The sequence below is a fragment of the Capra hircus genome, chromosome 14 (genome assembly GCF_001704415.2).
Source record: "Capra hircus breed San Clemente chromosome 14, ASM170441v1, whole genome shotgun sequence".
Classification (NCBI taxonomy): Eukaryota; Metazoa; Chordata; class Mammalia; order Artiodactyla; family Bovidae; genus Capra; species Capra hircus.
Window position 1 is genome coordinate 40,413,419 of NC_030821.1, and position 23,697 is coordinate 40,437,115.

At 37.7% G+C, this 23,697-nt stretch overlaps 1 protein-coding gene across 1 annotated transcript; it reads left to right on the forward strand.

Moving 5' to 3' along the window:
• LOC102181796 (acetyl-CoA acetyltransferase, cytosolic-like) lies at positions 2,891-4,551 on the forward strand. The gene is given in 4 exon segments (XM_013969234.2): positions 2,891-3,042; positions 3,251-3,585; positions 3,588-3,722; positions 3,929-4,551. Coding segments are annotated over 4 exon segments (1,245 nt in total).

Consider the following 23,697-nt stretch of genomic DNA (forward strand, 5'->3'; position numbering starts at 1 on the left):
ATAACATTCCTTTCTCAATCCTGTAAGAGGACACGATAAGCCACCCCTCATCTGGTACATGCAAGTGTCTATGGTGAACTTTATATATGATTCCAACTTGTCATTTCATTTTAAGATGGCTGGTGCAGAGCAGCCTGGGTCAGACAACCTGGGGAGATACTGAGCTGCATCTAGTGCAAGTTTTAACTTGAATACTTTCTTATGAGCTTATTAATGTTACTAGGTATATTACTGCTATTTGGCCTATTTTACAATTTCTTGCATTACCAAATGTGTTTCTAAGCCTCTACCAAAAAGAACTAAATGAACTGAGACCATTGATCACTTATACAGTTCAATGAGATCAATGATTATAACCCTGGAAGCCTAGATTTGGGAAGAAACAACAAGAGGAAATCATTTCCTGGATTTTAACAAACTAGTAAGACAGGTGGGACAGGGGCTTTTGGCTGCTATTTACTAAGCCTACTTCAGTAATACTACCTGAAGAGACCTACCAATGAAATCCTCACCCAAACTGGGAATGAGTATTTCTAGCACTGTGGGACAACTTGGTCACAGAATATCTCTCAAACCTTGGCTGACATTAAAGCCAAAAGGGAAAGGGATTGTAAAATAAAGAATGTTGCCCATCATTCAGTTCTACAAGAATCAAATCATTACCCACTGCTGTCACTGACCTACAGTACAACCTGAAAGGAACTCAGGGTGAAGATCAGGATAAGGCACTTTGTACTCAGAAAACTGGCAGAACTGGCCTTCAGATAGTTAGATATTTTCAGGAGAAAATTTCATGAATCTGGTTTCTTGCACCTCCCTACACTTAGAAAAACACTAAAACCATTCACTAGGATACCATATCTGTTCCTTGCAAATAGCAATAGCCTTCTATGTGTGCTTGATTGCATGGACTCTCTTTCTAAAATCACATTATATACTGGCTTCCTACTTTGTGTGTGACAATCATTCCTCCTCTTTGCAATCCCATGGACTGTGTTCCACTAGGCTCCTCTGTCCATGTAATTCTCCAGACAAGAATACTGGTGACGACTTCCTTCTCCAGGGGATCCTCCTGATCCAGGGCTTGAACCTGGGTCTCCCATATCGGCAGGCAGATTGTTTACTATCTGAGTCACCAGGGAATCCCCCTTTAGCTCTGCAGAAGAGGCCTCAGAGTTTTCTGAAAAAACTGTCTCCCAAGTTGGCTCAAATAAATTTTTCCATTGTTCTCTTAGATTTACTATTGATTAACCTTTTTATTGATTAATTGATTAATTTTATCATTGATGGGAGAAGGTGGAAAAGATAGAGAGGAACGGGATTGAAAAGCTGTGGTAAGAAAGGTGTGAAGGACAGTAAAATAAATACATGTGCACCCAAAGTCCCATTTACATCAAGTCTTTTTTCCAAATTATGGCTCATCTTGCTTTTTTCTTTCAACATCAAACTTCTGGAAATAATAGACCATGCTTTTTCATTCCATTTCTGCTTTCTCATTCCTTCTTTTTCCATTTCTCCTGCAAACTGCTACATTTGAATGTCTTCCTTAATATTTCACCAAACCTTCCTTGCTGGGTCACCACTGACATCTTTATCCAATAATATAATGGACTCATTTCAATTTTTACATTACATGATACTGTCCTCGTATTTGAAACTGTTAGTGACTCTGTCCTTCAAGTTCCTCCTCCCCTTTTGTTTCCAAGACTGTGCTCTTCTCTATCTTTCTTGCATCTTGAACTATTGATTCTTACTTCTCTTTAGTTACTTGCTTCTTAAATATTGCTAAGTGACAGTGTTCTGCTGAGACCTCTCTCTTCCCTTCCATCTCCTGGACCCAACCCTACCCTTCTCCCCTCCCTCCCCCTCTCCTTTATTCCATTTCTTCCCAAATAAGTTAATTCCATCAACTAGACCCAAAATACCTGTAACATTTATAATGGCTATAATAAAGTAAGTGCTTACTATGAGCTAGGCACTGTAATATCCAGGAACTAGATACACAGCCACATATATCTGATCCTCAGCAAAACGTTTGGACAGAAGTTTTGATTTCCCATTTTTCATATGAAGAAACTGTGGCACAGAGATCCCTGGTACTCAGTTAATAAGTGACAATTAAACTACCAACTTGAATCCATGTTTTCCTGAAGTGAAAATCTGTGCTTTTGTTAACCACTGACCCATAGATACACTCAAGGTTCCTTCATGTTTGATTCAATGTCAGAACATTCTACTAAACTCTAGATCCACATAGTCACTCATTCCTTTGCTCACTTATTCTTTCTTTGATTCAAGATATATTTATTGAGCCATTATTATGTGTATGGCAAGCATGTCACGTATTGGATATGCAACAATGATAAAAAAAAGATGGGGCCTTTGTTCATGAAACTTACAGGGATGGTTGGTTTTTTGTGGTATACTGAATAATGCCTCCTTCCAAAGATGTCTGTGTACTCACCCCTGAAACCTATAACAGTGCTGTATTACATGGCCAAGGAACTTTGCAGATGTAGTTAAAGTTACTGACCTTGACATGGAGATAGTACCCTAGACTATATGGGTAATAACATTTAATTACATGAAACTTTAAAAGCCAGCACATACTATCATGTAAGAAACGAATCGCTAGTCTAGGTTCGATACAGGACACAAGATGCTTGGGGCTGGTGCACTGGGATGACCCAGAGAGATGATATGGGGAGGGTGGTGGGAAGGGGGTTCAGGGTTGGGAACTCATGTACACCTGTGGTGGATTCATGTCCATGTATGGCAAAACCAATACAGTATTGTAAAGTAAAAAAAAAAAAAAAAAAAAAAAAAGCCAGCACTAAGCCGGCTATCCTGGGGCCCACAGTAGCTGCTAGAGAGGCGGTAGTGCGGCAGGATGAGTGTAGACTCGGACCCAGTGGTCCTTGTCTCCGTAGCGTGCACCATCATAGGCTCTTTCGATGGTGCCCTATCCACCGTTCCTGTCCATGACCTGGGCTCAGCTGTCATCAGAGAGGTCCTGAAAAGGGCGCTGTGGCTCCCGAAGAGGTCTCAGAGGTCATAGTAAGTAAGTAAGTAAAGTCGCTCAGTCGTGTCCGACTCTTTGCGACTGCATGGACAGAGGAGTCCATGGGATTCTCCAGGCAAGAGTACTGGAGTGGATTGCCATTCCCGTCTCCAGGGGATCTTCCCAACCCGGGGATCGAACCCGGGTCTCCCACATGGTAGACAGACGCTTTACCGTCTGAGCCACCAGGGAAGTCCTATTTGGACACATTTTGGCAGTAGGCTGTGGGCAGAACCCTGTTCGACAGGCCAATGTGGGTGCCGGAATCCCCTACTCTGTTCCAGCGTGCAGCTGCCAAATGATCTGTAGGTCAGGTCTGAAAGCTGTGTGTCTCGCAGCCCAGTCGATAAGGATAGGAGACTCCAGCATTGTTGCAGGAGGCATGGAAAATATAAGCAAGGCTCCTCATTTGGCTCACTTGAGGACGGGAGTCAAGATTGGGGAAAACCCACTGACCGACAGCATACTCTGTGGCGGGCTCACTGACGCATTCCACAGCTATCATATGGGCATTACAGCCGAAAATGAGCCAAACAATGGCAAGTGAGTAGAGAAGACCAGGCCAGGGTTGCAGTGCTGTCCCCAAACAGGACGGAGAATGCACAGAAGGCCGGCCGTTTTGACAAAGAGATCGTACCCGTTTTTGTATCTTCTAAAAAATGTTCTTAAGGTGAAGTCGCTCAGTCTTCTCCGACTCTTTGCGACCCCATGGACTGTAGCCTACCAGTCTCCATCCATGGGATTTTCCAGGCAAGAAGACTGGAGTGGGCTGCCATTTCCCCTCCAGGGAATCTTCCCGACCCAGGGATCGAACCCGGGTCTCCCGCATTGCAGGCAGACTCTTTACCGAGCCACCAGGGAAAAAAGGTCTTACTGAAGTTAAAACAGATGCGTTTCCTCACCATGGGAGCAACATGGAAGCCGCGTCTAAGCTAAAGCCTTGCTTCCTTATGGATGGAACGGGAACAGTCACACCGGCTAATGCCTCAGGAATGAAAGATGGTGTTGCAGCAGTGGTTCTTATGAAGTCTGAAACTGGCAGCTGTGGGCTCACACTCTTAGCACAGATAGTTTCCTGGGCACAAGCAGATGTGGAGCCTTCCATTATGGGAATAGGACCAGTTCCAGCAATAAAGCAAGCTGTTGCAAAAGCAGGGTGGTCACTGGAGGATGCTGATGTATTTGAAATCAGTGAAGCCTTTGCAGCCCTGTCTGTTGCAATAGCTAGAGAACTTGGTTTAAATCCAGAGAAGGTCGACACTGAAGGAGGAGCCACAGCCCTGGGCCATCCTCTTGGAGCATCTGGCTGTCCTATTCTTGTCACCCTCTTACACACACTGGAGCACAAGGGTGGACATCGTGGTGTTGCTGCCCTGCGTGAGGGTGGAAACTACCTTCCACTTCACAAGAAATGCAAGACTTCGACAGCCTATTGCACTTTAATGTGTAATATTCGAGGTACAAACAAGCTGCATCTAACATTGTTATAAATAAAACAGATCAGTCATCAAGGAAAAAAAAAATAAATAAAAGCCAGAGACCCTTTCTTGGTTGACGTTGGAGGGAGATGAGGAGCTGAAGAAAAGGAAGGAGAGATGAAGCATGTAGAAAACTTTGATCCACAGTTACTGGCTTTAAAGGCATAGGGAATATGAGTCAAGGAATGCAGGAGAATTTAGGTGCTGAGAATAAGCCAACAGTCATCAAAGAAATGGAGACTTCAGTCCTATAGCTGCATGGAACTCAACTCAGCCAGCATGAGACTAAATGACCAGGGAAGCCTAAAACATTTGCCCTTCATAGGAAAAAGTCTGCTTCTAAGCAGATTCTGTCGTGTAGACTCTCTCGAGTTTTTGTAAAGAAACACAGTCCTGTAGACACCTTGATTTTAGCCTTGTGACATTTTCTAAGCAGAGACCCAACCAAGCCCATCTTACTAATGACTTGTGGAAGCAGATGAAAATATGTATTGCTTTCAAAGTCATTACATTTATGATACTTTATCATGTCATTGATCAAAGTCAATGAAGCAATAAACATGAAAACTCACAAATAAATCCATAATTAACTATGTTGGTAACTACTTAGTTGAAAAGAACAGAAAAGTATGAAAGAAAATAATAGAGGATTCCCTTAAAGATATTCCGATGAGGAAGACAGGAGGAAGGCAGAAGGGTGAACTTTACGTTTTGTTTGTATTCACTGCTTCTTGTCTCTATGATGCCAGTGTTCACTTTGACAAATACTCACAGAAGCACTTATTAAGTACTGCAGGGATGATATCAACAAGGTTAGGAGATGCCTCATCTTACAGAACCCGTAGTCCAGAACACAGTGTCCAAACAAACACAGTTTGTGGACCAAATCTGGCCTGCCACTTGTTTTTGCATGGATGGTGAGTGAAGAAGCATTTTTACATTTTTAAATGGTTGAGAATAAAATCAAAAGAAGGATAATACTGTGTGACTTGTGAAATTATATGAAATTCAGATTTCAATGTCCATAAATAAAAAGTTTTATTGGAACACATCCAGGTTCCTTCATTTGTGTATTGTCTGTGGTTGCTTTTATGGTAAAATGGCAGAGTTGAGCATCTGTGAAAGAGACTAAATGGCCAGTGAAGCCTAAAACACTGGCCCTTCATAGAAAAATATGCTACCCCCTTAATGTGTTAGTTGCTCAGTCATGTCTGCCTCCTTGGGACCCCATGGATTGTATCCCACCAGGCTCTTTTCTCCAGGGAATTTTCAAGGCAAGAACACAGGAGTGGGATGCCATTCCCTTCTCCAGGGTATCTTCCCAAAGCAGGGATTGAACCTGAGTCTCCTGCTTTGCTGGCAGATTCTTCACTGAGTCACTGGGGAAGCCCAGAATATAGGTTAAGTCAAGCATTTAAGTGATCTCTGAGACGAAGTACAATTGGAAAAGTACCATTTAGCAGGGTCTTCAACTGCCAGGATTTGATGCCTGATGATCTGAGATGGAGCCGATGTAATAATAATAGAAACAAAGTGCACAGCAAATATAATGTGCTTGAATCACCCCCAAACCACCCCTCCCACCCAGTTTGTGGAAAAATTGTCTTCCACAAAACCAATCCTTAGTGCCAAAAAGGTTGGGAGCCACTAATTTAGGTAGAGTGTATTTGCTCGTGGAGATCAGCAAAGAACACACAAAACAGTTAGCATTTTAGATTATCTTTAAAGAAAATGGGAGCTAAGACTGAGCTACTCAGAAAGTAGAAGAGGTTCTCTGATAGGCCAGGTGCCAAAAGAAGTTTGGCTGCATTTGTTCTTCGTTGGTATTTTTAAAACTGTAGTTGCTTATTAAAAAACTGGAGAAGATAATTTCTTTCTTACTTTTCTTGACTCCTTGAAGGCACAAGGACAAAAACTTTGATAATAACTTTATGATTTCAATCTCTTGCGTGAAATGAAATTCTGCTGCTGATGAATCTCATGTTGTCTAGAGCTGTTAAGCTGTTCTACACTTCCAGTGTCCCTGTTTTTATCTATCTTCTTTCTGATTTATAAATATTTAAATTCATTTAAATTATTAAAATGAATTAACACCTCATTTTGCCAAACGCATTTAGCTGTTCCCCACCCCCTCCCTTTATTAAAATGATTGTCACAACTTGACACAACCTCCCCCTTAACGTGTTTGCCCCAGCAAGACTGATGAGAAGCCCAGCTCCTTGGCTTGCAAATGACTTCTTTGGAATCTAAACGTTTTTTTCTTTGTGTTAGCTAATAGCTTTACTAATGTTTTAGCTGTCCATTGATGTAATTGAATCTCAAATTGTTTTTATTATGTTCTGTAATACTATGGGGACATTCTAAATACTGTAATAGTAATTAATATTAATAATCAGTGCTGTTTCACTGGTCAGTTGCTGAATCAAGCTCAGTTATGGGTTCGTAAATGTAAAATCATCAAAGATTGCACAGTGGTAGACTCTGGCTTCCTTACTCTACCCCTGGTTGAGCAAGTGAGCTCATCCTTACATTGTTCCTTGCTAATTGTGAAACAGATGCTTTGCATTTTTTAGTTCTCAGTTACATCTAAAGAAAGTGGCTTTCTTGATAAGACCCTCTAAAATTAGAGAGTTGTGGAATTATCTAGTAATATATGTCTTACTAATTCAACTTGTCATGACAACATGCAATTAAAACTTTCCTTTGGGACTAAAATGAAAAATCCCAGTTGCTTCTGAAGAAATTTAGCCAATACATAATGAGAAGAATAATTCAAGTAAATGGGACTGAGTTTCATAGAGAAAAGGAAAATAAAAGCAAACTTTTTAAAAGAAGTAAATTATTACTACATTTGGTAATTTTACAGTTTTCATCTCATTTATTAGGTCCTCTTATTATTTTTCCCAGTTGAAGCTGTGCCATTATTTTTTATTTGCTAGAGAAAGGGGCATTAAATTTCTTTTATGAAACCACCACTCCAAATTATCTTTCTTTTGCAGAATAAGCGTTTGTTGTGGTGGTGGTTCAGTAGCTTAGTTGTTCTGACTCTGTGAGACCCCACAGACTGCAGCACACCAGGCCTTCCTGTCCTTCACCATCTCCCGGAACTTGCTCAGACTCATGTCTATTGAGTCTACGATGCCATCCAACCACCTCGTCCTCTGTCGTCCCCTTCTCCTGCCTTCTATAAGAATAAGCATAACTGATACCAAATATTACTTTTATTTAAAGGGAATATATGTTGTGATAAACCATAATGAAAAAGAATACGAAAAACAATGTATATATATGTATAACTGAGTCACTTTGCTGTACAGTAGAAATTAACACAATATTGTCAATCAACTATCCTTCAATAAAATAAATTTAAAAAAATAAAAAAATAAATTAAAGACAAGAGTAGAGAGCAAAAAGAAAAAAAAATAAAGGGAATATATGATACCACTGGTACTGCATTTCACTAATCTAGTGAAAGCATTTTGAACAAAGTTAACTAAAGAACAGTATTATTTGTATATATTTATATCTATATAAATATCCATATTGACATTTTTATATCCTTTGTTATCTGATTATCATATATACTTTTAAAATCTTGTAATAAGACAAGTCATGTTTATATGCTATGGTGTAAATTATTGAATTATAACACAGGTAAACAATTTCTTTTCTGTGTTTACTGTTATAACTAAATTGTCTATAGAATATTTACTGTATTTCATTCATTCTAAGATGCCCATTTCTTTTTTTTTCACATTTAATATCTCTGAAGTAAGGATGACCTATCATAATTAAATTGCTAGCATTATTTATTTCTAGGTATTTCAATATATAATATAACAACATACCTTTCACAATTAATAGTGACAGATCCAACGAAATGCTGAGTATTGAGACTGCTTCTCAAAGTATGCCATAGTTTGTCAGAGACTACCTGTTCTACAGTAATCATTTTTTTCTTTTTCAAAATTTTAGCTACACATAAAGCCAAAAATCCTAAACTTTACTAGACTACCTTAAGTGTTACTGTTTGATTTGCTAAGGCTACCTTAACAAAATACTACAAAGTTCTGTTGCTTGAGCAACAGAAATGTATTTTCTCAGAGTTCTAAAGGCTAGAGTTCAAAGAGGAAGGTGTCAGCGGGGGGCCATCCCCCTACTGAAGTTGCTAGGAAAGGTCTGTCCCAGGCATCTCTCTTAGCATCTGGTAGTTCCTTGGTTCATGCAGCTTAGCTCCAGTCTTCATGCAGTGTCCTCCCTGTATTCAAGCCTGGCTCTGTACCTTGAATGGTTTTTATAAAGACACTAATCACAAGACTTCTCTGGTGGTCTAGTGGCTAAGAATTCATCTTGGAATGCAGGGGACGTGGGTTTGATCCCCGGCTGCGAAACTAAGATCCCACATGCCACGGGGCAATTAAGCCCCATGAACGAAGACAAAGATCTCACAGGCCACAAGACCAAATGCTGACAAATAAATAGATTTTAAAAAGAGAAAAGAGAGACACCAATCTTTGGATCAGGGGTCTACCCTACTCCAATGTGACCTCCTCTTTACTAATTATATCTTCAATAGCTCTAGTTTTATTTTATTTTATTTTTTACCCATAAGCACAGACGTGTGCTTCATTTTATCATCTAAAACCAAAAATTCCAAAGTGCCATTAATGCACACAGACAGCTGCTTGGATATAAATCAAATCTATAACTAACAGAATTTGTACTGCAATTTAATACTTGCACGTTGTTTCATCCTTGTTACAAAACTCTAAAATTAGCATTTGTTGTTCATTCGCTAAATCATGTCCAACTCTTTTGGGACCCCATGGACTGCAGTACACCAGGTTTCCTGGAGTCTGCTCAAATTCATGTCCACTGAGTAGATGATAAATAGTTAAGTGAAACTCACTCAATCGTGTCCGACTCTTTGCAACCCCATGGACTGTCTAGTCCATGGCATTCTCCAGGCCAGAATACTGGAGTGGATAGCCTTTCCCTTCTCCAGGGGTTCGTCTCAACCCAGGGATTGGACCCAGGTCTCCCATATTGCAGGCAGATTCTTTACCAGCCGGGCCACAAGGGAAGCCCAAGAATACTGGAGTGGGTAGCCTCTCCCTTCTCTGGTGGATCTTACTGGCCCAAGAATCCAATTGGGATCTCCTACATTGCAGGAAGATTCTTCACCAACTGAGCTATGAGGGAAGCCATGCTATACTTGATCTTAGACAAAAGGCTGATAAGCAATGATGAATAGCTCTATTTTGAAATGAAGTCATATTCTGAGGTACCCAGAATTAGGACAACATATGAATTTTGAGGAACCCAGTTCAACCTCTAATAGTGATTACTTTCTCATCAATGAGATAAAATGTGTCATTTTGATTTTTCCTCTATCTTGCTCCCTGGAATAGAGGTATTGTCTTAGAATCTAAGGATAAAAGACACTGCCCAGGTATGTTAAAGCAGAATCTTGGTTCCTAAAATCTTTGTAAAGCACAGCTTTACAAGTCTTCATTTACAGAACTTCATTTGACTTGATATTTGAACTTTTCCAACATCAGTTAGAATTTTCATTTTACCACCTGCTAGCTGTGGGCCATTCACATGTATCTTGAAATACATATGCCTCATTCCTCTGTTTGAAAAAGAAAAATAATTATATCTACATCTCCAATATTGGTATTAAAAATTTCTACTGTATGCATGTGTGTATGTATGTACTAGGTCAAGTACAACGCTTTGTGACCCCATGGACTGTGGCCCACCAGTCCATGAGATTCTCCAGGCAAGTGGATTGCCATTTCCTCCTCCAGGAGATAACACTTGCATGATAATAATACAAAATATCTTTTGTGTTAAGATAATAACACAAAACCTGCAGATGATACCACCCTTATGGCAGAAAGTAAAGAACTAAAGAGCCTCTTGATGAAAGTGAAAGAGGAGAGTGAAAAAATTGACTTAAAACTCAACATTCAGAAAACTAAGATCATGGCATCTGGTCCCGTTACTTCATGGCAAATAGATGGGGAAACAGTGGAAACAGTGACAGACTTTATTTTTTGGGTTTCAAAATCACTGCAGATGGTGACTGCAGATGTGAAATTAAAAGACACTCCTTGGAAGAAAATCTATGACAAACCCAGATAGTTTATTAAAAAGCAGAGACATTATTTTGCCAACAAAGATCCGTCTAGTCAAAGCTATGGTTTTTCCAGTGGTCATGTATGGATGTGAGAGCTGGACTGTGAAGAAAGCTGAACGCTGAAGAACTGACGCTTTTGAACTGCATTGTTGGAGAAGACTCTTGAGAGTCCTTTGGATTGCAAGGAGATCCAACCAGTCCATCCTAAAGGAAATCAGTCCTGAACATTCATTGGAAGGACTGATGCTGAAGCTGAAACTTCAATACTTTGGCCACCTGATGTGAAGAACTGACTCGCTAGAAAAGACCCTGATGCTGGGAAAGATTGAAAGAGGGAGGAGAAGGGGACGACAGAGGATGAAATGATTGGATGGCATCAGTGACTCAATGGACATGAGTTTGAGTAAACTCAGGGAGTTGGTGATGGACAGGGAGGGCTGGCATGCTGCAGTCCATGGGGTCACAAAGAGTCGGACATGACTGTGACTGAATTGAACTGAACTTAATAACACAAAAACATATCATGTTAATATCATGACATTAAAACATTTTGTAGCAGTAACAGTGCTGTCACTGTTGTTATAGAGATTTTCATTTGAGCAGAAAATTGGAATAAAAGTTTATTAAGGAGAAAGGGGTATGACAAAGTTGTTTATTGTCACCCTGTTTATTTAACTTATATGCAGAGAACATTAAGCAAAACGCCAGGCTGGATGAGCTACAAGCTGGAATCAAGATGGCCAGGAGAATGTCAACAACTACCTCAGATATGCTGATAATACTACTCTAATGGCAGCAAGTGAAGAGGAATTAAAGAGAGAGCTTCTTCAAGGTGAAGGAGGAGAGTGAAAAAGTCAGCTTAAAACTCAACATTAAAAACACTAAGATCAAGGCATCCTGTCCCATCACTTCATGGCAAATAGAAGGGGAAATGGTGGAAGCAGTGACAGATACCCTCTTGGGCTCTAAAATTTCTGCAGATGGTGACTGCAGCCTTGAAATCAGAAGACGATTGCTTCTTGGATGGACAGCCATGACAAATCTAGACTGTGAGTTAAGAAGCAAAGACATCACTTTGCTGACAAGGTCCATATATTCAAATCTATGGTCTTTCCAGTAGTCATGTATGGATGTGAGAGCTGGACCATAAAGAAGGCTGAAGACCAAGGAACTGATGCTTTCAAACTATGGAGCTGGAGAAGACTCTTGAGAGTCCGTTGGACAGTAAGAAGATCAAATCAGTCAATCCTAAAGAAAATCAACCCTGAATATTCATTGGAAGGACTGATACTGAAGCTGAAGTTGCAATACTTGGGCCGCCTTATGTGAAAAGCCAACTCATTGGTAAAGATCCTGATGTTGGGAAATATTGAGGGTCAGAGGACAAGGGCTTGACAGAGATTTGGATGCTTGGATGGTATCTCCAATTCAATGGACAGGAGTTTGAGCAAACTCTGGGAGATGGTGAAGAACAGGGAAGCCTGTCATCCGGCAGTCCATGGGGTCACGATGAATCAATGACTTGTTGGTCATGTGATTGAGTATCTGAGCAACAATAACAGTTTTTGATCACATTACTTTAATAGCACTCATAACAAAGAAAAAATACTGAAATACAACACGCCATCCATAACAGTAAATATGTTTCAAGATTTTATTTTTAAAAGTTTTTTTATTACCATTAACAACAATTGTGTAATTATTATTTTTCTTGAGAGATTATTCTGAATTCTTTTCCACCAAAGCTGTACATACATAGTTGTCTATATTATCTTTGGAGAGAGTTTTTCTCTGTCTCTAACTTTAAAGCTCATTATTTTTGCTATTTGCCTTTTCTTCCAGTAGAGATTTTTTTCCCCCTAATCTTCTTGTGTTTTCCCAGCAGGAGTACTATTTTAAACAGATTGGTCTGTTCATATATTCTGCCTCTGGAATTGGCATGATTATGCTTGGTTCTTAATGGGGGAATTATTAAAGTAAGGAAGGTTTCAGTTTGATAGAGCTCAAGCTTGCCTTTGACCATTTTGAAATGAGTAATAACAGTTTAGATTGTCATTTATCAGACCCTAACACTCCAAGCAACAGATCTGTCATAAAAGATATATTTTCAGAAAGAATTATTCAAATTGTCCATATTAAATTACTTTCTAGTTAATAAGAGTGAAACGAGTTTATCATTTGAATAACTTTAATGTAGAAATTGAAGAGCTAGAAAGATAAACTCTCCAGTGACAGCCTAGTGGGAGATGGACACCTGCGGCTTTATTGATGTATGGTATCTAAAAGTAAATAAAACATAATGCAATAAAGAAACTGCCTTGCTTATGTTTATGTCTTCCTAGTTTATTCAGTTCATTATCTGGACCGGGCTTTTCTCTTCTCAGTTACACACTTTGACTGTCAGAGTCTAAATATTTATAGAATGAATATCTGTCTGTGCCAATTATAATAGCTAAGCTTGTCTTTCTGGGCTTCCCCCGGTGGTTCAGTGGTAAAGAATCTTCCTGCCAATCCAGGAGATATAGGAGACCCAGGTTCAATTCCTGGGTCAGAGAGATCCCCTGGAGGAGGAAATGGCAACCCATTCTAGTATTCTTGCCTAGGAAATCCCATGGACAGGGGAGACTGGCGGGCTACAGTCCATGGGGCGCAGAGTTGGCCAGGACTCAGCATGACAGATTGTTTTTTTACCATTTTTCTACCAAGATAGAGGATGTTTAGGTACTATAAATGTATGTATTTTTATCCATTGTTCCAAAGGATTTTCAAGACTCATAGCTACTTGTAAGAAGTGTATTTTCAGAATTAGCTGATTATTCATGTAACCCTGGGTTAGAACATTTGCACACTGTTTTAATATTGTTTATTTGAAATGATACGGTATGTGATCAACAACAGCAAAAAAATGTGCGTGTTAATTTTTTAGCCCAAAGATATGTTCAGCTGAGTTTACTTCTTTTTCAGTGTAAGGAATGTCTAAAATATTTTCTGACACTATGCCTTCGAGGAAGAAAGTAAATGAATTTTAGAGTTGTAGTTTGTGTTAAGTATTAAAGCATTTGCCATCCGACTTAGAATGACAATGTCCTATCAAATTTCAGCACCTCTTGATCTTCACTTGAAAGAGAAGCTGTTTCTGAATCTACATGCAGTCTGGGTAACTACTCATGGGTGCACTTGAGCCATTGAAGTGTTCCCAGTTATAGGGCCTTAGGATGACTACATTATGTGGTATGGAGACTAATTCATTTCAAACCTTTTACATAATCACAACTGGAAAGAATTTCATGCTTTAATCACATACTTTAGTTCATACAAATTAATGTTTTCTCTTCATAGTTCAAAAGAAAATTGCCTAGATTTGATGTTCTCCCCGATTGACTTTAAACTGCTGATAGGGATGATGGCATTTGGAGAGAAGGAAGTAGCCAGCATTCTTCTTCAGCATCATTCCTTTCCTGAACATTGTCAAGTATAGCCCAAGGCATTTAACAAAGTCCTCTAATTGCAGTCTGTGATCAAGAAAATGCTGGAAGATGGAGTGTTTGTGGGGCTGTCCATCTCATCTTAGGAACCAGACAGTCCAAGGGCAGAAGAGGGGCAGCAAGATGGATGCAGAGTAGCCTGGGTTCAGGGTCACCTTATAATTTAACTAAACTTGCGAATTTGAGAGATTTATCTACCCTCTTTAAGCCTCAGATTTTTTTGCACCTCAATGATGATATAGACAAGAGCCAACACAGTCTTTTTTTGTTTGTTTAACATGGAAATAGCAAGACACTGTTGAGTTTGGTCGCTAAGAAATGATAACTATGTGATGTCATAGGTAGTGGTGCTTGTTTAGTCGCTAAGTTGTGTGACTCTTGTGACCCCATGGACTGTCACCAGGGCCACCAGAGGCCACCAGAGGCCACCAGGCTCCTCTGTCCATGGGATTTTTCCAGGCAAGAATACTGGAGTGGGTCGTTGGTTTCTTCTCCAGGGGGTCTTCCCAATCCAGGGATCGAACACACATCTCCTGCATCTCCTGCCACCAAGGAAGCCCTTTGTGATATCATAGGGGTGATAGCTAAAGCTACAATGGCAATCATACTGCAGTGTATACATGTATCCAATCAACAAGTTGTACATCTTGAAATTACACAGTTATATGTCAAATATATTTCAACTAAAAAACCTTTTAAACTAGAATATGAACTCTGGAGGCAGTCTAGCCTGTATTTGAATCTTGGCTCTCTTTACCATAAAGTGTGGGAAAATTACTTAACATCTCTAGTCTTCACTTTAAAATTTATTTTAATGATAGTACCTTTTCCTTAGTGTGTTATTATAAGAAATAAATAAGCTTATTTGGTAGAATGCCACATGGAATGCAGTAAATGCTCAATAAAACTGATTTTTTAATTATAATGGTCATAGTCTCTATTTGGCAAAGAGTTTACTTTGAGAAGAAAGACAAAAGTTAGATTCTTAGCAGATTATTTTCTTATTATATGTGGAGATAGATTGAAAATTGGCATTTTAGCAGGGGGATCGTATTAGTTATTTGGAGAAGGAATTGTATGGAGGAAAGAAGTTGAAGGTTCTCAAGATAAAACACATGAAAATGTAAATTTTAAAATATGTATGGATCTCATGTTATTTTGCAGGTAGGATTGACATTTGGTGACTAAATATGCAGAGGTACCAGAAGTGGATAACCCTTTTATCCCGTGAGCAATAAAGTCATGTGATGGTGGTGGTCTTTTATGATACAGATAGATGATGGCCCCATTAATAACAGATGAGAAAAACAGGAGAAGAAGAAGAAGTTGAAAGGTAAACACGATGAAAAGGTTGTAGAAAATTTAGCATCAGTACTCCAAACTGATGTGATGTGGTAGTGAAAGAAGTGGTAAAAGTTGTTTTGGGGACAGTGACACAGATCTCTGGAAATTAGTGAAGATGTTTGGAGAATCAGAGCCTGATTTCCTGGCTACCACAACCATAATATGATTGTTCCTTTGAAAAACTTAAGATGTACTTGGAAAAGAGTCAAGGAATAAAATACAAATGTCAATTGTTGCCTTATTATGAATTCAACAACATTCTCTAAAACATGCATGGACTAGTTGAATTGAGTAATTATTGAAGTAAGTGATTAATTTGGAGAATAAAGTCTGTCTAAAGGGAAAGATACTGGTTAGAATATTACAGTGAAAGAGCAAAAGGGTACAAGGCATTTAGAAGAAAGAATGAAGAATAGAAAAATGCAAGTGGCAACAAGACATTTTGCTCCTTTGCACCATTACTTAGGGTTGACTATTAGTTTTTCCATAGGAACTGGTATAGATCTTGCATTCATTCTATAAATACATGTTAAGTACATATGTTGTTCTGAGTTCTGTTAGGATTTTAAAATACAAGGATGAATGAGAATTAAAGGATCTGCCTCAAAGAGCCTACACGCTACTTTCTTAAAGAGAAAATTTAGACTATTAATATCAAGTTAAAAAATAACTACAGTATGTTCAGATTTTGGTTGGTAACATAAAGAACGTTCACCATGAGACACAATAGAAAGCAACAGCAGGTTCTTACCTTAGATATTCAAGGAAAAACCTCATTTAAGGAGATATGAAATGGCTTTCATATATCTTTCTGTATATCTTTCATATATCTTTTAACATATGATTGTTAGAAGAGACATGGACAGATTTTATGGACAGAGATTTTAAAGGAAGGAAACTTCCCTGGCAGAATGAAAGTTTCTAATATATGCTTTAAAAATAAATAAAATGAGAGCTATTAGGAGAAACTTATGTATTTTGGAGAATAACCAAGCATAAAGGGAGAAATTAATGATGCAGGATGCGAAGAACTGGTTTTAAAAGTGGAATCTTGAATGTTGAAATGGGATGGAATCTTGAGTACAAAGAGAGCAACAACATTTGGTAAGAAATGGACATTTCTTCTGTTTCAGAGGAGGGAACCTGACTATATTGGTACATGCATGCAGGCTAAGTTGCTCCAGTCGTGTCCAACTCTTTGCAACACTATGGACTGTAACCTGGCAGTCTCCTCTGTACATGGGGATTCTCCAGGCAAGAATACTGGAGCAGCTTGCCATTTCCTCTTCCGGGGGAATCTTTCTGACCCAGGAATCCAACCTGCATCACTTATGTCTCCTGCATTGGCAGGTGGGTTCATTATCCCAGTGCTACCTGGGAAGTCCCCATATTTAATAGCTCTTTTGATAGGCAGAAGAAGGACTTCTCTCCTGGGTTGAATAGTTTCCCCCCCTGTTTCTTATTTTATTCCTAACCAAGTAGTGAAAGAAACATTTAAAATTTTCACAAACAGGTCCTGTTGATTTCCAAACTTTTAAATGCACTTAATTAAAGCTTTTCCCATGAGTGAAAAATTCATTTTAATTTAAATGCTGACATACTGAGTAGAGTTTACATTTTGATCTCAAAGTTTGAAGAAAAATGTCTCATATAAACTAGTAGCTCTACAAGGACCATGCCCAGTGCTGAGCAATTTCATGAATCACTGGTCTCTGCTGTTGCATGTAAGAACAATTTTTAGATTATATCTAAAGCACTGCAACGAAGCATTCTAGTTATGTTTGTCATGCCAACAGGGAAATATTACATATTTTTTATAAGCAAGATATCTTAGAATATTAAAAGGAAACTTTGGAAAATCACTTCAAGAAGAACACAAAATGCAGAATTAACAAAATTTTTCTGTACTAAGAAGACAGTTCTCCAAAATTTCAATCTCATCTATGTAAGTACAACATTTTGATATACCAGAGAAATAAACTCAAGTTTCAGTGTAATTATTCATTTGATTAACATGGTAAATATTCTGAGAGGCCTGTATCTGATATGTCATTTGAATGAATTATGATTAGTCTAGAAATCATAATAATTTAGTATACTGATGACTTCTTAATTTCTATTTCTGAAATACTTAAATAGAGCATATAAATTTCTTTTGGTTCTCACTTTTCCTATGACTCAGGTAATTTGAAATCTAAATCTTCCACTTCCTTGGCCATAATTTTTCTTTAATATCTGTTCACTCTATTGTTTATTATAGTTTGTATGCCAAATTTTAAACAAATTGTCACTATATAAGAGTTATGAAAATTCAATTCAAAAGTTCCAGATTCTATTCTCTAGTTTAATTATATTTAATTATTATAACCTGATAATTTAGGTTTCTTCATTCATTTATCATTAATTTATTCATTCAACAAATCCTCTTTGGTGTCTCATACGACAGTTTAGGGCCTTCCCAGGTGGCTCAGTAGGTAAAGAACCTGTCTGTAATGCAGGAGATGCGAGAGATTGGGTTCGATTCCTGGGTCAGGAAGATACCCTGGTGGAGAGCATGGCGACCCACTCCAGTATTCTTGCCTGGAGTATCCCATGGACAGAGGAGCCTGGAGGGCTACAGTCAATAGGGTTTAAAGAGTCGAACATGACTGAAGCCACTGAGCGCAGGACAGCATATGATAGTTTAGCATGCAAAAGAAAATAAGACAGCAGCGGTCCCTGGCCTACTGAACCTGTTTATTGGAGGAAATAGATATTTAACTAACAACTTCAAGTGTGATGAGTGCTAACAAATGAGGAAACACAGACTTTGTGGAAATACAAGCTTAGTGTGGATTTTACAGAATAGAATAAAGATGGAAACAATCAGATGATAGAAACATAAGGCAATCCTTCACCTTGATTTTCAAACTTTAATTTTACATTTGTGACTGAGAAATACACTTGTATAATCTTAAAGAATGATGATATCTTGGATGCTTAGCCTGAGTGCATTAATAGCGAAAGTTCATGGGGCAAAACTCATCCTGCTTTATATATAATTATAGCATATTTAGTTCAGTCTGATAATGAAACTTTAATCTAGAAATAGCTGTAGTTCTCCAAACAAATCATTCCTAATTTTTATGCGGTAAATGTAATGACAACTTGAGAACTAGCTTCTAAATGAATAATGTCAGAAGATGTATCAGTGTTTCTCATTTGTACTCTTCTTTTAACATTTTTAGTGGTGATGACTGAATCAGTACAGACAATGTGGCTGCTTTTATTTAAAAAAAAAGGAATGAGAAGCATGCTTTTTAAAGAAGTGTACTGGCAAATGGAATCTAAGGTTTTGAAAATCTGGTTGTTGCCCAACTGACTTAAAGGTACAGATGTCTAGAATTTGGAAGACTCACTTTTAAACTTTAAACAAATATGAAATTACTGTAAAACAAAGTCTGATGGCTTTCCTTTAATCAGTATCGAGAAACATAAATCTTTTGCACTGTTTCACATCACCGGAAAATTCTTTGTGTGAACCCTGTTTAATGAATAGAACTGTATCTAACTATTTTATACTTTAATGAGCCAGTGTGGATGGCTGGATCTCTGCATAACACATGATATAGAAATTATTTTGAAATGTATTTAAAAAACTCAGTTTACCAGTTGCACTACTGTTGCTTTTTTCTGGTTTATCTACTAAAAGTCGGTAGTTAATATCTAGCAAAATATTATAAATTTGGAGATTTTTAGTGGATTTAAAACACTAAAAACATTTTCCCCCATCTTATCATACTTTGCGTGCATGCTCAGTTGCTTCAGTCACGTCCAACTCTTTGTGACTCTATCGACTGTCACCAAGCTTCTCTATCTGTGGGATCCTCAAGGCAAAAATACTGTAGTGGGTTGCCATGTCCTCCTCTGAGGGATTGCTCTGACCCAGGGATTGAATCCGTATCTCCTCCATTACAGGCAGATTCTTTACTGATGAGCCACTATGGAAGCTGTCCTTTGAACAGCAAGATTAAGCCAGTCAGTCTTAAGGGAAATCAACCCTGAATACTCATTGGAAGGGCTGATGCTTAAGCTGAAACTCCAGTATTTTGGTCATCTTATGTGAACAGCTGACTCGTTAGAAAAGTCTCTGATGCTGGGAAAGATGGAGGACAGGAGAAGAGGGCGTCAGAGAATGAGATGGTTGCATGGCATCACCGATGCAATAGACATGAACTTGGGCAAACTTTGGGAGGTGATGGACAAGGAGGCTTGGCCTGCTGCAGTCCATGGGGTCACAAAGAGTCATACTGGGTGACTAAGCAACAACAAGAACTGATTAACCTTGTGGTAGTTTCAGGTGAACAGCGAAGGGACTCAGCCATACATACACATGTATCCATTTTCCCCCAAACCCTCCTACCATCCTGCTGATACGCAACATTGAGCAGAGTTCTTTGTGCCTATAGAGTGGGACATTGCTGGCTATCCATTTTACATATGGCAGTGTGTACATAATCTTCTCAAATTCCCTAACTGTCCTTTCCCCCTGGCAACCATAATTTGTTTGATGATGACAATATTGTTAAATGTCTCTGAGATGCTTAGAAGCTCACCAGTTCCACATAAGAGTCCACATAAACAAGGTGATGCTAAGCCCTTCCTAGACCAGCATGCCAGGGCCTTAACTTCCCCAGGAGTCAGAATCAGTGTCTGTGTGTTACTTCTTTGCTACCAGGAAATGAGTTTAGAAGAGAAGGCCTAAATATAACTAAATATAATAAGGGACCAAAAAAATACACAAACCCACCTAATCTATTTAATTGAGAAGAATGGGAATGTGAGGGAAAATTATATTTGCAATGAAACCATTAAAAATTCTGGATAGGTTCATGAACATATAATGCGTAAAATATTTATAATTTTTTCAGGGATGAGACATTTATTTTTCACCAGAAATATAGAACTCTGTTAATGAGTTTTCATCTTCAAAAGTTCTGTGTTTTTGGTCAGGAATTAATGCAAATCTTACCATCTTTTCATGTCACTTACACTAAGTTAAAAGCTAACTAAAAAATGCTGGAAGAAATGTGACAGTTGATAATTAACCTTAACATTATTTACCAGGAAAAAAACATCATGACTTGAGGTTTATCTATCTTGCTACATGGTAACATTGAATTTCCAATGTCAATATTAGCATTACCCAAATATGTCCTGTATCTATAACTTCATAATCTGTAACATTTAATATTTTTTACCATATAAGAGTAGATACTAAATGCTCACTTAAGCACACATGTACTAAAATTGGAATGATACAGAGATTACCATGGCTGTTACAGAAGAATGACATGAAAATTCATGAAGCTTTCAATACTTTCGTAAAACACTTGAGAATTTTTTTCTAGCAGACTTGTGTGGGAAGAACTATTAACGTGAGCCCTTCAGATGAAAAGGACAAGCCCATAATTTGAATCCATCTGAAGAAATGAAGAGCATCAAGAAGAGTGACTGCAGAGGTAAATAGAAAAAATAGCATAAGTATATTTTATTGTAATATTTTTTCTTCTATCTGATTTAAAAGACAGCTACATAAAGTATTAATTATAACTGTGTATAGGCATATAATATATAAAGATGTAATTTTTCTATCAGTAACAGACCAAAGGAGAGCAATGTAATGGAGCTAATAGAAACAAAGTTTTTTAAACTATCAAAATTAAGTTGGTATTAATCAAAAGTAGATACTTATAACTTAAGATGTTATTTGTGATCTTTAGAGCAAGCATTAAGAATACAACTCAAAAATATAGAAAATATAAGGGAATTGAAATTGCACACTAGAAAATATCTCTTTAACAACATCAGCAACAACAATAAAAAATGACCAGTACTGAAGAAGAGGGATTAAATTAAAAAAAATGTGACATTTGGAAAGTAAATCACAAATATTGGACATAAATCTTATACAAATTATGTTCTACCTAAAAATTATAAAATTAATATTACATTTAGTATAAAAAGGTTAAACATTTCATCTAAAGACAGGAATTTCAGAATGGATAAAAAATAAAAAACATGATTCAAATATATAAAATGGGTCATACACATGACCCATTTTAAACTCAAGAAGATATACAGGTGGAGTGTAAAAGAGTTGAAATAGATATACCATAATGGTAACAATAAAACAAAACAATAGCAACAACAAGAAACCTGGAGTGGGTAAGTAAACATCAGAAAAAATATATTTTAAGACCAAAATTTTACTAGAGACAAATAAAGACATTTCATATTGATAAAATGGTTATTCCATCAAGAACGTATAATGAATATATGTACCTAACAGCAGAACTTCAAAATCTAATGAAACAAAATTGAACATAATCAAAAGCAAAACACACAGTTCTGTGATAACAGTTGAACACCCTTCTTTCAATAACAGAACATACATAAAATCAACAAGAAAAACAAAAAAACTTGAACAACAGTATCAATCAACTAGACCTAACAGCCACCTTAAAGCATCCCCGCTAAGAGCATCAGAATGCACATTCTTTTCAGATGCACATGGGTATACTATATGCTGGACCATAAAGCAGGTTTCAGTACATTTTAAAGGATATAAACAATAAAATGAATAAAAATAAAAAGAATGCTCTCAGTTGAGAGCAGAATAAGAAATCATTAACAGGAAGAAATTTGTGAAAATCACAAATGGAAATTAAACAATATGTTTCTAAATAATTCATGGATCAAGTAAGAACTCATAAAGGGAATCAGAAATACTTTGAGATGAATTAAAATGAAATGTTGATACTTGATTGGTCTCACATACTCTTGTAATGCTATTAATAGAAGAGCAGTATGGGTCCCGCATACCCACTACCAAATTTTCCAATCCAAAACAAACAACAAAGTGCCACACTTGCCCCCCTCTGTTCTTCTTGCAGAAGTATGGAGGTTTCTATGGAGAGGCTCAATCAGAGATTCTGGATTCTGGGATCCTATCCTATACAGGGCTGAAAGTTGGAGTGATTCAATTTATTAAAAACAGAGAGTTTGAATAAATGTTGGCATAGTGAACGCACTGTTTATTCTCCTAAATGTAGATTGCCAAGTTTATGATCTTTATGTTGGTAAATCGACAGTTCGTCTATGGGGAAATTCAATATCCATATTTAAAGGACTCACTGATTTGGGATAAGCACAGTGACATGCCTCAGGTTTAGCCTGGTCATAACTCCACAGCTCAGCTATTTATAAGCAAGAGAAAAGCCTTTCATGTTCACAGATTTGCCAGTTAGTGTTTCAATACTTTATTCTTAAAATTAATAGATGATTAAGACATTTGCAGAAATCAGACCAACCAAAGCAAACCACAAACAGTGAAAGAGAAAACAAAATAAAATGGGTAAAGCATAGTGCAGACACAAATGAAAAATACTAAATTAATTTTAACATATCTGTGAGTCTAATATGGGTGTGTTTCAAAGCAACAAGAAAGATACCTTTTAAAAAGTCATGATGTGATAGATTAAATAAAACATAATTAGAAGACTTCAATAACAGAAAATCTCCCAGAAAAATAGAACAACTATTGAGAGATAGAAATAGAAGGAAAAATGGTAAATTAGAACACCAGTCTCAGAGGTACGGCTTTCAGCTGACATCAATTCCAGAGAAGGAAAACAGGGGTAAAGGCTAGGGAGAAATTACCAAAGAAATAATGTAAGACAATATTGTGGAAAACTCAGCAGTGGCCACAGGACTGGAAAAGGTCAGTTTTCATTCCAATCCCAAAGAAAGGCAATGCCAAAGAATGCTCAAACTACCACACAATCGGGGGAATATTTAATCTTAAATTTTTATTGGAGTGTAGTTGCATAGTTGTGTTACAATTTTGTGTTCATTTCTGCTGTACAGCAAAGCAAATCAGCTATACATACACACATGCCCTCTCTTTTTTGGATTTCCTTCCCATTTAGGTCACCACAGAGCATTAAATAGAATTCCCTGTACTATCAGTAGGTTTCCAAATTTGCTGATATATTGAGTGCAGCACTTTCACAGCATCCTCTTTTAGAATTTGAAATAGCTCAACTGGAATTCCATTGCCTCCACTAGCTTTGTTCGTAGTGATGCTTCCTAAGGCCCACCTGACTTCACATTCCAGCATGTCCAGCTCTAGGTGAGTGTGAG